At 34.6% G+C, this 18,045-nt stretch overlaps 1 protein-coding gene across 4 annotated transcripts in view; it reads right to left on the bottom strand.

The window, feature by feature from the left end:
• LOC145668153 (uncharacterized) overlaps positions 1 to 18,045 on the bottom strand; it is a 1,131,027-nt gene that overhangs the window by 454,650 nt on the left and 658,332 nt on the right. Inside the window, exon 1 of one of the 4 annotated variants that reach the window (XM_081735744.1) lies at positions 12,262 to 12,311. The exons of the other annotated variants lie outside the window; for them this stretch is intronic. Within the exon in view, the coding sequence (XP_081591870.1) occupies positions 12,262 to 12,292 (31 nt within the window). The 5' untranslated portion in view covers positions 12,293 to 12,311. Of the gene's footprint in view, positions 1 to 12,261; positions 12,312 to 18,045 lie in introns of those variants that run through there. 4 annotated transcript variants of the gene reach the window in all.

The following is an 18,045-nucleotide window of genomic DNA, read 5'->3' as shown; positions in this document are numbered from 1 at the left end:
GAACGCGGCATTGAACCTTCGGGTTCCATAGGCCATAGAGTTAGTTAGTTCAATTGACAACACTTGAGATTCAAGTGTCAGTAAAGATTTAATTTACAGCGTCTGCGTCCGGCATTAGGGAAATTACTTTTTCTATACTAGTGCCAAAACTGCAGCCGGGAAATTTTCAGTGTCCATTATTTTAAAAAATGAAATATTTCAGTTTTACGTTCAACGGTTATGTCGGTTAGGCCAAAGGGGACATTGATAATTAGAAATTAATGAAATGAGGGAATGAAGAAAGTGGAAGGAAACGGGAGAACCCAGAGAAAACCCACGTACACGGTGTTTGTTCACCACAAAGCTCACATGGGGCGAGTTGGGATTGAACCAAGGACCCCATGCACCAGAGGCGAACGCTCTACCACCGAGCCACCGCGGCCCCTCATTATTAAGAAGTATCTGCTATTGAGAAGTATTCGTTACTAGAAATTTCACCGCATTTCTAATCAGCTCAGACGGGTTGATCGCCTTTATCATTCAGCATTTCAACAGATAAGATTTCTAAAATCTAATTCACCAGCCGAAATAAGAAAATCCTACGGGTATACTGAATTGTATTAACTGTCCATCACTTAATGTAATGATTGCAGCAATTGCGTTTGATTACACATAAAATCATACTCTGCTTTATAATTGAACGTACTTCCTATATGTAATAATGCATTAGATCTGAGAATAGTGATTGACTGTAAATATACCAGTATCGAATTATCCATTTCCAATACAAAGAGGCTTTAATTAATAAAAGCTGCGCTTATGTATATAGAAACAGCGGCGAAAGCAGCCAATATTAGGTTTAGTGAAATGGGTTTATAGCGTACATAGTGAGGTCGACAAAATGAACTGATATTAAAAATAAATAAACAATAATAAAGTAGATTTGATTTTTGTGTACAGTATGTTTCTTGATCCAATACGGTTTTTTCCCCTCAAATTCGTGTCCAAAAATACGGGGTTGTCTTGGTTTCGCGACATGTGATGAGGTGTGTCCTTTTAATGAACCGAATCACGAGCTTCCATTAAGCTTTAACTGTAACCTCTTTTTCGCCTACTGTTTTATCCTTGAATGTTCACTGATTCATTAGGCTCTTTTAGTGAGAAAGACTAAGGAGGTCTGTATCTGATTTGACTAAGGGAGGTCTGTATAGTTTTGAGATGTGATCCAAAAAATACAGTGAGTAATTTTAATAGAAGCAAAGTAATTGGCCTAAGCTTACATGAAATTGGATTTAATCTTCAAAATACTGTTATTGGCTATGAAGCATTCTCAAATCTCTGGATTATGGATTACCTAAACGGTCGCCTCTTTCTTGTAATCTTTCAGTATTTTCCTCACCTGGACTTCGTTTCTAGAGATGCAGATTCTTGTGTAACGTTGAATATAGATGCTAATTAGTATTTAATATTTCACTATTTGATTGAGAGTTGAATAATAACTCAAATATATTATAATATTTGTTTACTATTTATTATTACTGGGTTGAGAGAAAGTGAACCTGAGCCATGACATAAAAACCGTTTGAACACAACTAGGCGAACACCAAACTGTGAATACTTGAGGATTAGTTACTTCTAAATTTTTACTGTCATGAACTGAGCAAATTCCAGAAAACACAAAACATCATTTAGACAAATACTTTGTATTTCGGCTATTAGTACGGTTAAGTTTGCACCTGTTTTAAATTTAAGCTGCCATATTTATTGTTCTTTCATATACAAATAAATATATTTTCTGTTGAATTGAGAAAATCACTTATAAGTAGTAAATATATTCTTACCAGGAACACTTTTCTGTAGATGTTAACGTAATTATATCTCGTTGCTAAGCAACGATTTTTGTTCTTTTTTTATATCTCAAGCCATCTTAAAGTATTCATAGTTGCTAAAACCACTGAGAAATTGAATTTCTTTTGTAGATAAAAATAACCTGTTTATATTTCAGTATTTTAACTAAATCTCTGCTCCAAAGATATTTTTAAGCTTAATTCCATTTTAAACTTAGATTTCAATATGTTGATTTTTTTATAAGACATTTTCTTTTATACAGTAAAATATAGTTCAATTAATTATAAATGAGTAAACGTAAAAATGTAAAACAGCAAAAATTTAAAATACAAAAACTAAAATTGTGTTGTAAGATTTGGGACAATACAGCTAGCAATGCACTTATCCCAACGTTGAATCCATGACCGGAAGCATTTCTGAAGGGATTTTTTTTTTTTTTGGAAGGGCATTGAGCGGCTCTGTCGTGGCCATTGCAATGTCAGGAATGGTGTCAAAACGTTTTCCTTTAAGCACCGTTTTAATTGTTGGTAAGAGCCAGAAATCGCATGGTGCTATATCTGGAGAGCACAACGAATGTGGGAAGACACGAATATTTTTACGACCAAATACTCGCGGATCAAAAGCAAGATGTAGCACGGCGCGATTTCGTGGTGAAGTAGGAAGTCATTTGTCCATTTAATCGGCGGTTATTCACGGACCCATACGAGACGTTTAGTTCTTCGGAAAGCTCTCGAACGAATGCGCCTGTTCGAGACAAATTATTTATGTCACTTTTTGCACGTTTTCAACTGTTTTTTGACGTCGAAGGACGTCTCGATCGTTACTCATTTTTAACCGACTCCTTGCCGCTTTTAAATCGCTCATATCATTTATGAACAGTCTTCTATGCCACCACTTCATCGCCATACACTGATTTTGACATTTCGTGAGCTTCTTTGTAACTTTTTTGCAGCTTAGAACAAAACTTAAGAGTCTTCACCCCGGTGAAATTAAAATTGCGTGAGGTACCGTTATCACAAGTCACCTAGTGGCTTTCCGTTTTCAGCAGTTTAGAAACGCGAAAATAAATGCCGATTTTCAAAATGGCTCGAAATCGAAAGCAGATAAGTGAGTCGTGATAACGGTTTCTCATGTAAAATAATATTGTCTAGGGCGACCTTGTTTCACATTTCGATTATCTTTTATCTATTCGGAGATATCACATAATTACTGTAAAATTAGCAGTATTTTAATTTCGCCGGGATGAAGACTCTTAATGTTGGCGCGCGACAGACACTCACTTTTCTGCCTCTGGAAGCCACCAGTGATACCAACCTCAAACGTTATAAAATCTCATCTGGAGAGGCTGAAATTTCCATTTTGCTCTTGAATTTCCCACGCTATACTAATAACAAAATTTTCTAAACTTATAAAACGTGAATAGTGAAATTAGTGTATATCAGTAATTTTCTTCAATATACGAGAGTATTATTAAAAAATTCCGATCATCTACGTTTAACAAACAGTTTATGAACCAGTATTTTCTTTAATTGAGGGACAATTGAAAAAAAAGCTGATGAAAAAAAAAAGTACGTTTGGTTGTCAGTTTATATGTGTTTCTTTTGTGCTGTAATAATCTACTGAATGTAATAAAATTAGATAAACTATTATCCGTCATTTCGTATGGATTGGTTCACGTTCACCTTCTTTCCAATAATTCTGTTCTTTCTTTCATTTCTCACTCTTTTTTAAAAAAAATGCCAGAGTAAAATTAACGTTCCTTAGCACTGTTGTTTTGAGATTCATAAGTCACTGTATAAATTACTTTTAACATTAACATGCATTTTATAATAACAAAATTTGAAATATTGGCATTAATTTCAATATTATTAAAGACTTATTTGTCTACTTCTCGCATATAGACAATTTTGTAGGTATCAATGGAATAGATATATGAAAAATCCCATAAATCTTGCCAATTTTTTACGAAAATTCCCTTTATCCCATTTTAAGAAATCATTGTCAAAAAAAATCCCACAATATAGAATTTTCTCCATGCGTTGGCATCACTGTTAACATGTCACAACTCATTCAAACTCGACACTGACTGTACCAAAGGTTTAGGCTACCGGGTTGATAGTTGAAATGGATACATGCACTGTACTTTTCGATCACACCTAGTATACCAAGTTCGGTATACTCAGTATGCACTTTTTTTTTTTTTTTTTTTTTTTTGTAATCCCTTGTTTAAAAATGGGGTCATCTTGGGTTCGGTGCCGTCTTAAATTTAAAAATATACATCATTTTATGAGCATGCGTTAACTGAAGATTTCTGCATTTAAACCCCCTTTCTTTTTCTTCCCTGCTATGACAGTTTCAACAGTGACATAACTAGGGTGAGGCAAACGGGGCTTGTGCCCCGCGGCGCCGGATTTGGGAGCGCAAAACTGGGCAAATATTTATTTTCACTATAAGGAAAGGAAAGGAGTTTTAGCAAATTAAAGATCATAAAAAAATTGCCTCAGAAACTTAACAGGATAACAACGGCTTACCAACCTTAGTATCATATCCATAGAGCATAATTTATCTTCAAAGTTATCTTTTTGAGGACATTTGTAAAAACGTTTGCAACCAAAAGAGCCCGCAAACTTAAGTTTCAGTTCAGCTTTTTGTGTTTGAATTTAACTTACATCGATTTACGAGATATGCAAAATGTCCAAGTATAATACTCAAGCCAACAGCTTGTTTATTTGTCATAATTAAATATTCTATTCTAAAGCAAGAGATTGTTAATTCATTCTACACATTTGCACATCCCGATATAATTCCAAAAACGTTGTGATTTGCAGTTATTATAATGAGCCTATAAGAATATGTCAAGCATGCTATTTTCAGATTATTTGGCAAATAGTAATTAGTTTGGTGTTTTAACTTGTACTAACAATTGAATTATGTATGAATTTGTCCCCCAACTTGGTTTGTAAATATCTTTTTATGTTTCCCGAAACAAACATTTTTTTAAAAAAAAATCAATAACAAACGATTGGATTGAGTTTTGAATCATAAATTGAAAGTGGGAGGTGCAGTATGAAGCTTCCCCGCAATTTGTGTTCTTAAATTTCGAAACAAACTACTTTCTTGCTTCAAAAACAATTAATAATAAATGATTGGGTTAAGTTTTTAGGTATTTAAAAAATTGAAAGTGGGGGTGCCCCCAATTTTATTTTATAACTATCTCTTTATGTTTTTGGAAACATATTTTTCTTCAATGATTGGCTCGGGTTTTGAATTAAATTTAAAAAATGGCGGACGACCGGGTAACTTCACACACATAGGGGTCTAAGACATGACATCTGGTACATCATTGAAAAAGTCAAGGAAAAACAACTTTTGTAGGAAAAATACTTTTCGTGCGTAGGACAACGTTTATGAAATGGCAACTGTTAAACTGTACCAAAATACAAATGGATACCCACGTCAACAACTTGTCTCTGCAAAAACTATGTTTTATTTCTGCTTCTCTATAGAATTTGACCGATTTACTTTAGTAGATACTGAAACGTTAATAATTTGGTGGAAACAAATAAGTGTGGTGATAGAAGTTACAACAGAACTTCTTCGTTGTGTCTACATGATTAGCGTATGCGTCTATGGCGCGGGAAATCCGGGTTCAACTGTAGTTCTGAGAGGCGCCAATCAACACTTAAGTTTCAGAGGCGGACTAACTCCTCATTTCAACCTTTTAAGGTTAGTGTAAAGGGACAAGTTTTGCCGATAGATGTCACTACTGTATTCGTATGTGTCCCATGTATTTTTTACCTTTCACGAAAATTTACAATTTCTTTTATAAATTTGAACCTAGACACTTCAAATTTCTAGAGAAGGAACTTCATAATCTATTAAAGGGAACAATGTGTGCCGATTTTTTATTTAGAATTTTCTTCATTGTTGAAACAGTTCCATTGTTAAAGCTTTGGATATTCATTTCAACAATGAAGAAAATTCTAAATAAAAAATCGGCACGGACTATTGCCTTCGATAGATTATTAAGTTCCTTTTCTAAAAATTTGAAGTCTGTAGGTTGAAATTTGTAAGAGAAATCGTGAATTTTCGTGAAAGAGAAAAAATACATGGGAGAGATACGAAGACTGTGGTGTCATCTATCGGTAGAACTTGTCCCTTTAAAACAACCTTAAAAAAGTGTGAAGAAATTTTTTGAAAATAAGCCTCTCATGTGCATACGAATAACTTACTTGAGGGAGATACAATTTACCAATTCATAGATTAATATTAATAAGGTGAAATTGACCTCCTGTACCGTATTATGTATAATAACAGGTCACCAAATAATTTCCTAGATAACTGACGGCTTAATACAATGTAATGCATTTACAATCTTCCACCTCGGTTATGTTCCGGTGGTGCAAACAATGCCTCAACAATAGATAACACTTATCGCATATTGTAGGGCAAACTATTGATTTTGCTCAACACACATTCAACAATTACGCCATCATTATACCGCAGAGGAAGATCCGTTGTAATAATTGTCAATATAATTTGTGTTGTTAATACGTGATAATTATGATACGTAAACAGTAACGCTGACTGGTTTGTAAGAAAGTAACTTCAAAGCTAATGTATCGTGTACAACGTATTCTTGAGTATTTGTGTACGTAGCCTAGTTAATTGTGTGATCATTGATTTTTATTTCTTTTTAGATGGGTAAAAGAAGGTTGGGTCGAGTGTATTAGAAACGGCGGGAAAGAAAAGAACAATTTTAGATATTATTAAGAAGAGGAAGAGAAACTGGTTGGTGATACTACGTTACAAGTACTAGATATTTCCGTTCGAAAATGTAATACCAGAAAATTATGAATATTTAATTGTAAGAACACAATGAGGAATTACAAGTTTAATCGACGACTTTAACTTTGATTACACACACACATTAACCCAGGCAATATAAATGTAAGCAATCAAGACACTGTTCCTAGTATTACACAATTGCTAATCTAACTGCGATCAATTCAGTAGTATTAGAACAAATAATAACCTACATTCCAAACCATGTTAATTACTCCACATTATATTACTCATAATCCATATGTGTTTTGTAAGATAATTTCCGGATATAGTATACGTAAAGCCGCGTCAGTTCCCGAAGGAGCTGGACGCTCATACTTTTAGGGATTATTCATTGAGTATCTACGAACTTAAAAAGGGGGGTAACAAACCCACTTTCATTTACTTATCGACTGATACGAAAATAAAAAAGAACGTACCTGTACTTTATATCTGCATCACTGCATGTGTAGTGCTCTTGTACTTTATCTATGACTATGTATGTGTGTGGGGAGGGGGGAATTTAACGCATATCGCATGTCTTGTGCACATGGATACTTCTTACTATTGCACTACGTAGAAAATTTATGGTATTTCATGTAGAAGTGGTAATAGAACACACAGAAACGCACATCAGGGGGTTTTCATGTATACTATTACCTAATTTCCTTTCCTCGTAACTAATTAATCGAAGATACTTTTGCATTATGAATATAAACAAACTGATCCAGTTCCAGTTACCTCCCTTACCTGAGATTTATATAAAGGAAGTCCCGGCCTTAGAGGCCTGTGGACTGTTTCACTAATGCTTTAAATGAAAATTGTTTGAAATAAGATTATGTATTAAGATGGCTCGTGTCAAAATGGCCGAATTAGCCTGTATTAATTATAATTGTTTTTTACATTGTTAATGTAATAAGGAAAGATAAGCGGTGCATGAATATATTGAAATTGAATCACAGTATATTAAAATTGTAACAAATGACAAAAATGTCAAAAATATTGAAATGTAAATAGTAAAAATTGAATAAAAACTGAAAGCAAAGATCCCCAATACTTATTGTTTACAGCGCTATCTCTTATCCCAAACTAATCATACTTCAATTTTTCATATACACAATCCGAATTTTCTTCTCCTTCCTGTATTGTATAAATATAAATAGGCCTTTTCACCCTTTCAACTAATCATTTCCCTACAGTTCAGACATTGACTGCATCGTGAGAGACATCTTAGAGGGTATGGTGGCAGAAAAGGGGTATACTGTGAAGCATGAAAGCTTCTCAATTGCAGCAAGTAGCCTTCCAATAATGGTAGAATACCCTATGATGATGGTGATGAGATAAGCACATCAAGTTGGTATAATCCAGTGTTCGTAGTTTACAGGAACCTTAGTAAAAAGGATTTTTCAATGAAACGTGAAAATCCAGGGAAATTTTCACTCTGTCAGCGCCCACTGGTGAGCCTGAAGCCCAGTTTTCTTTTTGAATTAATAGTTTTTTGTATAATGGAAAATATCCGTAAATGGTACCCAAAAAACTAGAAGCTTCCACATTGTGGCTACTTAATGAGCAAAAGAAACAACACAAACTTTACAGCAAAAGCAGAATGAAGTACTTACATATACAGGGTGTTTCAAATTAAATGCCCAGTGGTTTTACATCGAACGGCTACAGATAAAAGGGAAAAACAGAACTTTAGGTAGAAAATGTCCAGAGAATGAGTAGGGAACCCGAAAATTTTTAATAAGAAGGTATATTATCTGATTCATCATTGAAAAGCGTGATTAATTTCAATGTCCTAACTTTAACCCGATACAGCGTCAGAAAATGGCTGCACTAGACCAATGAAGAGTGGTATGTCTCGTTGGTAGATGGTGGATTTTAATTATTACTAGCTGAAATTCTCCTTCTTCGCACGCGAAAGAATAACCTTTATGCAAGATATTTAAAAATAAAGAACTAAATAAAATAAATAACGACAACGCTTCCGGCGTTGCTCCTCTCTGAAGAGTCCGTTCCTGGCACGGAGAGAATAGGTTTATGGAAACTATTCGAACAACTTCTTGCCCCCTTACGACACACATTTTAATGAAAAAACAAATGCCCCTGTTATATAGGTAACCAACAATACCTTAAATTATGAAGTGTTGTCTAATCTGTTAGGAGCTGTTAAAAAGACGTAAATCTCCATCGTACCTCACTCTAAGGGAAGTCAGTGGTGTGTTTCCTCACAACATTCCTTTCAAGATTTTAATGTGTACCAAGTTTGATACGATTCCTCCAGGCATTCCAGAGTTATGCTGGAACACACATACATTTTATATACAAAATCAAATATATAAAATTAAAACTGACTATGTTTCTGATTACATAACTCTTGAACCGACCGACCGATCTCGATCAAATTTTTAACATAGATAAGGTTTGCACCAGGAATGTTTTTTGTCATTTCACTTTGACAGTGCAACATAGGGCAGGGGGAGGAGAGGAGATATGTAAAAATGATCGAAAAATGACCGATATTCGTGTCGAATCCATAGTTTTCGTGGTCACTGAGATGAACAGTGACACTTCCGATGACATTTAAATCGAAGGTGACTTTTCAAAAACTGATATGGATATTTCTTGTTACCAAATTCATATTTAGCGTATATAAACAATACATAAAAACAAAAGGGAAAATATACACAGTTACCACTCTACTAAGTATACACTGAATACATTATATTTCTATCACAAATCCAAATCGGTAAACGATTTATCAACACTTGATGTGCTCAGGAAACTGTTTGTATTTAATGTTTGCGAGTGAATTATCAAACAACGTGAAAGAGGAAGGGACTACTGTATTTCACATGTTCATAGTTGTGTGTTTGTGTGTGAGTGAATAGAGTGGATGTGAAACTTTGGTAGGAAATAAAACCCAACCTGTTGTGTGGTCGATTGGGAATAGATAATGCAATTGTGATACTATTGTATTTTTTTTTTCACTTCTCTTTTTCCTGTTCTCCTGCATTCGTTCATGATTTATTACAAAGCACGGTCGTTGATTAGGATTGATCATTTACAATATCATGCATCACAAATCAAACGATATTTAAAACAATGACCATTTTGGAAAGCAAGCGACACACGAAATAAAGATTGCACAAACTAACTATATATATATATATATATATATATATATATATATATATATATATATATATATATATATATATATATATATATATATATATATAATGGTAGAAAACGTATACGAGATACTCGTACTGTATGAACCCTGCAGTGAAATTATGTTTATCACTTTCTAAATTGTAGATTTAATCCTACCCTTTTTCAACTTTTTCATTCTCTTATATTTTGTAAGTTAAAGAAATTCTTGATTAAAATTCAATCACAAGGTATATATATATAAATTGAGTGCTCTCAAAATGGGGCACCCACAGATTACAGAACACTATTCTACGAATCAAAATAAAGGGAAAAATATAATTGTATACGTTTTGGATCCTTGTCTGGAGACGCTAATTGCACTATATGGCAACGTCGCAGATAAAGACCCACAGAGAAGATCTACCAATCTATCAAATAGTTACATCGTTTCTTTCCAGATGAAAGTTAAAGTCGATATACATTGATAGAAGCACAACACTCGATATAGCTGCTTGACGGATTTCTAGAGCAATGCTAATTGTTCCAAGTTAATCTGCGACGTTGCCACATAGTGCAATTTTGATTCCCAGTAGCAGCTGAAGGAGGCCCTGAAGGGTATGCCATTATATAGGAATTTTGCTTTATTTTGACTTGAAGAATAGCGTTCTGTTGTTCATGGGCGTCATTTTTAGAACACATAATAACAATGATTTTATTATATATATATATATATGGGAACCCTTATCTAAATTCCGTGCTCGTGGGTTTTCTTCGCGGTTCCCCCGTTTCCTCCACTTTCTTCATTCCATCATTTCATTCATTTCTCATTATCACCGTCTCCTTTAGCCTAACCAGCATAAACGTGGGATGTAAAATTACAGATTTCATTAAACTTTTCCTTATCTAAATTACAGAATAACCTGTAAAATATGACACGAAATCTAAAAAGAAAAGCTATCCTGTAAAATTTCAAGTTTGTTACATGACTCTACTCATTACCATATATGTATCCAAATTATCAAAATAATGTATAAAACATGACACGAAAGATTAAAAAAAAAAAAAAAAAAAACAGTTGTAAAATTTGAAACTTGTTACATAAGCCCTTATCCAAACCAATTCTTCATATATGCATATTTTCTGTTGGGAAGCAAATCTATCCATATACATATATAAAAATAAAAGTGACTCTGTTTGTGACTTAATAACTCTTGAACCGCCCGATCGATCTGGGTCAAATTTTCAAAATAGATGAGATTCGGACCTGAAATGTTATTTTTATCATTTCAGTTTGACGGTGAAACTTAGGTGAGGGAGAGATATTTAAAAATGATAGAAAATGACAGATATTAGTGTCGAAACCATAGTTTTGGGGTTGCTGAGATTAACAGCGACACTTCTTATCCCATTTAAATCCCAATTCAGCCCCACAACTTGGGAAGGGGGAGGGGATGTATATAAATGATCGAAAATGACCGGTATCAGAAAGTTCTTCAGTAATAGCAAGAAGTGATTGACTAACGGAAAATATTAATAATTGTTCTTATTTTAATTGAAGCTAGTTTAAAGTAAGCATGTTCACAATGACTGTGATCGCAGCTTAGTTTTCTAACACTCGGTTTCATTGCGTTTATGAGCTCTGCCTTGTGTCTTGGATACCCAAAGTCCAGGGATAAAAGTGAGGGGGGACGCGGGGAGACGCCGTCCTCCCGCTTCTAGAAAATATCCGTGGCGTCCTCCCATTTTGTATAAAAATTACAATGGCAAAGATAGGCACGTGAGACGGCATTACGTGATGCGTCCCCCTACCTTTTTAGATCCACTTTTACTCCCGCTTCTAGAAAATATCCGTGGCGTCCTCCCATTTTGTATAAAAATTACAATGGCAAAGATAGGCACGTGAGACGGCATTACGTGATGCGTCCCCCTACCTTTTTAGATCCACTTTTACTCTTGCGGATTTCATGGATTGAATCACACATTAAGCTGTACATTTACCTTTCAAACAGCTTTCGTTCGTTACAGCTCCAAGATAAATCTATCGTTTATATTAACGATATCCACATTAATCTTAGCATTTATTTCTTGTGCAGTATATTAAAGTGCATTTAAGATGTGCAGTTAAATGTTTATGCCAGAAGTCTTTTACGTATGGGTAAAATAGTGATTAAAGAAAACTAGAACGCTTACAAATGAGGTGGTAAATGAACCAGTTCATGAAAATCTCACATTACTTACATCATTACAATCTCTTCTATGCCGGATTGAATTTTCTTATATAGAAGAGTGGAGATCCCATTAATTTGCTTCACACTCAAAAAACATCAAGGAAAACATCAATTAACTGTATAATTTTCCTTACAAATAGCATTAATAAATGCAGTATAGTAGTAATATAAAATACAATTAACGAACTTCAGTGGAATAATACTAATTTGGATTAAGAGTACTTACACTTGTTGGAGACAATTATTTTTCTGAGCATTCGAAAACTTCACTTACCTATAAAAAAGAAAAAAAATAACTGTACAGATAATACACAAAATGTATAAATAATACAAATCTTCCTTAAGCAGACGTAACTAAAATTGTGTTTACACAGACATAGTGTAAATCTAATCAGTTCATAATTACGCAAACACTGTTTGAATACCGAGGATATATTTTATTAGTTTATAATTATAACTTTATTCAAAGAAGGTTTTTGTATTCTACATTAGGATAACAAACACTGAATATAATATCTACCATACGCTTACAGATCATACAGTACCAAATATTTTACCCGCGGTATTCCACTCTTCAAAATGAAACAGAAATGTAAATTTCTTCTGAATTTCAATAACATTAAAACTCACATAATAACTACGTGTTACATCTTTACCCATCGTTTTTTCATGTGTAAGCAAACAACATATTTAATCGTGTTGGGTATCAGCGTCATCTCTACTTCTTATTCCATTAACTTATGTGGGAAGTTATTTATTCATTTATTTAATAGACGAATTTCCATGACGTGGTTTTACTGATTTCTTAATCAAATCTATTTAGATACCAGCTGCTTTATTTTTGATGATTTGTATGAAAAAAAAGGGACACTCAAATAAATTTAAAGAATAAAATGAGAAGAAATAAAACCATTAAGATTCCAGTTCATTTGAAAGAAAACAAAAAAAAAAAATCCATACATTGGGCTAACAACACAACCACACACACACAATGGATCCCAGGGCATGGGTTTAATGTATTTTGTTATGCAGAATCCAAATTTCGAAATCACAAACGAAAAACTTTAGCGATTTTGTGTAGGGAGAATAAACGTAAGACATCCATATACAAAAACAAAGTTCTGTGCAGCGCATACCAAGGTATGGATTCGATGTATTTTGGTACACAGAATTCAAATTTCGAAACCCCAAGACGATCGATCGATCCTGTTAATCCTTTTATTGGCGAAAAATTTCAGCGAAGTTTGGTACGTAAGACAGCACATACATTTTTCGCCCATAAAGCAAAATTGAAGCAGTCAATCGTAATGAGGTTTCAAAATTTGGAATCTGTGTGCCAAAATACATCGAATCCACGCCCCTGGGGTCCGGTGCGCAGAACTTTTATTTGTGTGTTTGTGTATGGCTGTGTAGGACTGGTAGTCATAAGTCTAGCCTCAAATAGATGGCTACTTCCTCAAGGTGTCGGTTAATGTGTGTGTGTTTTTGTTTTTCATTCCTTTACCCGTTTTAGAAATAACATGAAAATTTCAAACTTGAATCACATTGGCCATGCGACCGTCTTTATAGAGGAAGCAATTTAAATTTCGCTTACGCTCGTTTCTTGATATTCCGCACTTCTCTGCCAAGTTTGGTCAAGAAACTAGATTTCGGCATCGATAGGTTTATTTGTAAGAGAAGAAAACTATGAAATACTAATATATACAGAAGCTTCTTGAAAAAATTATGAGGCACAAACATGAAATAAATATTTTAAAATCATTCACTGTCTACATTTCCATTTGAGTCATTTCTCTGAAAAATTAGCTGCTATAATTAATGAACAGAGCGAACTAGAGCATTTTTCAGATGGAAAAACCGTTATAAAGGGAAATTGGTATAACCACTAGAACAGCAGGGAGAGCGCAATATATAAAAATGGGATGCCATTTTTAAAACCCCCGATATATATATATAGGTTCTACAGACCTTGGTGCAAGTTAGTTGTAAAATGAGGCCCCGCAAAATGTTCTCAATCGGGCCCCGCACCACTTAAGGCTGGTTCTGATGCGTGTGCTAATAAATAAATTAATAAATACGAATACATAGATCATCGCAATTAAGTGTATTAGATGTGAAGTGACGATGTAATAATTGTGTAAACTCCTAACTTAATTCGCCAAATTCAATTATTTTATTAAATTGCGACTATGTTCTACAGAATCACGAACTCTTTAAAATCTATCGGAACAAAACTTTTATTAAGATTGTACATTTCCAGGCAGCTCCTGTAATCACATATTTGTTAATAAACACGACTAGTTTCCTTCTTGCCTTTCCGCATACCTTTACACACAGCCTGATACTTCCCCGTTCATTGAACGCAAGTCATCACTTTACAGCCAGACAAAACCACGGAGGACACATCGACAGGGGAGTATTCGACACACGGTTAGGATAGGTGCAAGATCGACGAGAGAAGCGGATCACACCTTTGGAGAACAGCCAGCTGCATAACTCAAAAGTACCATTCTGTTGGTTTATCACCGCAGATACATCAAGCTTAAGTTGAAACTAGTGGAATGAAGATGTAGGAGAATATCATCGTAAAGACGCATTGTCTACAGAGAACTCGACGCCCCTTGCAGATCAGCAAGATAAAGATCCAGATGTTGACTGACTCCAGTTTATCCAGGCTCCTCCAGAAAAGGACATTCATCGTTCCAGATGACCGGAACGACGCCAGCCTCGTTGGAATATCAGGCTAGTGCTCATTCCTTTATCTTAGTTAAAACCTTTCTCTTTCTCTCTCTCTCTCTCTCTCTCTCTCTCTCTCTCTCTCTCTCTCTCACACACACACACCTATTTCCCACAACTAGTCAGTTTTTCAAAATTAAAACATTTGAATTTCATTTAAATTCAACCATAATTTTACAGTTAAGTACCGTGTTGTGCATCAGTTTCATCTCCAATTTGTTGCGTTCATTTAATGAGTATTCTGAGCTACAACTGATGGCACAGCACCGGCACAGTATTAATTCCTTTCTTGTATTAAATCAAACCATGCTGCTCAAGAAGATGACTATGGAGACGAGTTGGAGAGATCTTCATCAAGGAGTGAATTGATAAATGTTAATACACAAACACTCTGTAGTTTTTTGTTCGCATCAAAGCTTTTACTTTTACGCATTTGACTTAAACCTTTAACATAGGGAAGCTGGAGTAGAACTGGGTAGTTGGATGCAAACCGGGTACCTCTCTTCAAGGTGAATGAACGCTTTTCTCACCTACTACTATTACCACTACTACTACTATTACTACTAGAGAAGAAGTAATCATTAAAGCTATCGTCTGCGATCATGTTCAGGCGCGTACCCAGAAATTTTTGTAGGAAGTTGTCCAAACTTTCGGGGCGGGAGGAGGTCCAATACTACAAGCCACTACGTCTATATAGTATTGAACGGGTTTTACTGTGCACTCGAAAAGACGATAAGTAATTGCAAAGTACTCTCACCTATATTTTCAAAAAAAGAAAAGAAAAGAAAAGACAAGAAAAGAAAAAGAAAAATATAGAAAAATTGATGAACTAGATTGTTTTTATAAGAGAAAGAGTACAGTACATATGAAGTGTAAGATCAAATTTTCATGCTACATCAATCATTTCCCTGTTAAACAAGTTTCCAAGTTTTCTTCAACGTCTGCTGTAGAAAATAAACAGCATTTACTAAGGATTGTTTTGACAATAATCGTATGTACCAGTAGTTCTTTACTAGTTTGGAGACGCCATGTTTTGTCTAGCGTACAAGTGGGTGAAACCGAATACTTATGGTGAAGCAGGACAATGAAGTACCCGGTTGTCCCCTATCAATTTCTGAAAGTAGCTGTATTGTGTTGTTGTTTAAGGAGGTATAACTATTTAATCTGAAGATAATAAGTATTATAATAATTAACATCACAAATTATTATTTGTGTTGAGTTTATAGGTCTGAAAAATGTTCCAGATTAAACAATTTGTAGCAATAAAACCTATTAAACACTAATGATGTTTTTAATACTTTATTTGTGCAAAAATATTTTTTTTAATATTTCAATACCAATAACAAAGTTACTATGATTGTTGTGAATGTTTGAAAATTCCACAAAACAAAATTAGAAGCCTTAACTATACCATAACCTCAGAAAGAAAATATGCTGAGTACTGTTGTACACGTGGGGCAATCCACGTGGAAGTTTTTCGAATCTGATGGACAACACTTGTTCCCAAAAGTCTCACGAGGAAGGTCCATAAACCGTGAGAGTTGAATTTTGATGAAAATTTGTGACAAGATTCAGTTCGAGTTGCTAAGTAATGTAGTAATAGTCACTCGATGCGCAAATGCTTCGTTGAGCTGCTACACCGACGCCATCTTGAAATTCAGTAGGCAATGTCCAAGAATACCCTTTTGACATAAAAATGAAAAAAGCTTTTGATAGATCTGACTTCAGTATTGTAAACCAAGGTAAATCATCTATATGTGAGAGTACTTTCAGTGCATGATCGCCATTTTGAAAGGCGCCATATTGAATCGCGGTCAAATGTGATAAATGGTAAGGGGGTCATGTGGGTATCAAATAGCACTGGAATTTACTCCTGAATCCATTTCCCTAACCAAAGTTTACATATCTGTTTTCGCTTCAGAGTTAAGAGCTCTCTCGCTCACAGGAACATATAAAAACTGTGTGAGTTAGACTTGTGTTATGAAATGCAGTCGTGCGAGCACTTGCAGGGTTTTAACTAATGCAGTAGTTAATGCAGTACAATAGCCACTATACCAATCAGATCTTGAGACTAGTGAGAGAAATCGTTAATTAAATTGAAATGCCTGTAGTGAAAAATGGAATAGCAGCATGCTACAAGTTATACCCATTTCAAAGTGCGATGGAATAGACTGCTCGTCGATGAAACACATGCCTAATAGTACTGACGAGCAGAGAATACCAAAGGGATTGTTCGGATATATATTAGAAAAATGATACAAATTGGTGAATTTTAGTTGAACAACCAAAATGGTTCGTATTCCACTATAATCAGTAAGTCCACATCTTCTTTAGCGTAGCAGGCATAAGTGCAGGACGTTGGACTGAATCAAACCAAAAATCTACTTTAGGCAATTTTACGTAGTCCGTTATAGTGTGTTGAGTTTTCTTCTCCAATCTTGAAACGTTAGGCAAAGACCATCATTGTTGCAGAATATTGCGTTCTTTTCCAATACTCATACTTGTCAACCTATAATTTACCGTGCATATTACGAAGTTAAAATACTTTAATGTATTTATTGTCAGATTGTCTAAATACAATCGATTTATTGCTGACGCATTGAACAATTAAGAGGATTTAAATTATCAGTTCACAGCCCATTCTTAGAAGAAGATACACCTGGAAACTTAGAATTCAGTTCTCTTGTGTCTGTTCTGCTATTAGTGATAGGGGAATGCATACACACCTGCTAAGAATAGATGCCAATAAAGATTATTACAAGATTCAATACCAAGTTGCAATCCATAAAACAAGCCTCTTTCTTGCTTTTTCCTTCAATATTAAATAATTAAATATCTGCAACTTTCCACCTTTAACGATAAAACACTTGCTTATAATAAGGGCAAGACTAGTTTTCATATCAAAACTGTGATAAATAACTAATTGTAGCAGGTGTTTACTTGTTCGGATATGGCAGAATTTTCATAATGAAAATGCATTCTGTTGTGTATCATCAATTTTGTGCGCCAGTCCTAAAGGACATGCTTGCATATGCATGGCAGAAATGTGGGTACGTCACAGGAGCAATAGTTGGTTCATTTACAAATGTTCTGCAGCAGTGTCGGATTTACGTATAAGCTAAACAAGCTATAGCTTAGGGCCCCATACTCATGCTGGCCCAAAAAATTCAAGGAAGAAATTGAATGTACATTTTCAAAATATAAGAAAAACAATAAATGAAGTAACATCTACATATAGCAACAGTGCTTCGTTTGTGTAGGCCCCTATGATGTA

This window comes from Thermobia domestica, chromosome 13 (assembly GCF_964235325.1).
Source record: "Thermobia domestica chromosome 13, izTheDome1.hap1.1, whole genome shotgun sequence".
NCBI classification, from domain to species: Eukaryota; Metazoa; Arthropoda; class Insecta; order Zygentoma; family Lepismatidae; genus Thermobia; species Thermobia domestica.
This window is presented reverse-complemented; position numbering and strand designations above follow the sequence as displayed.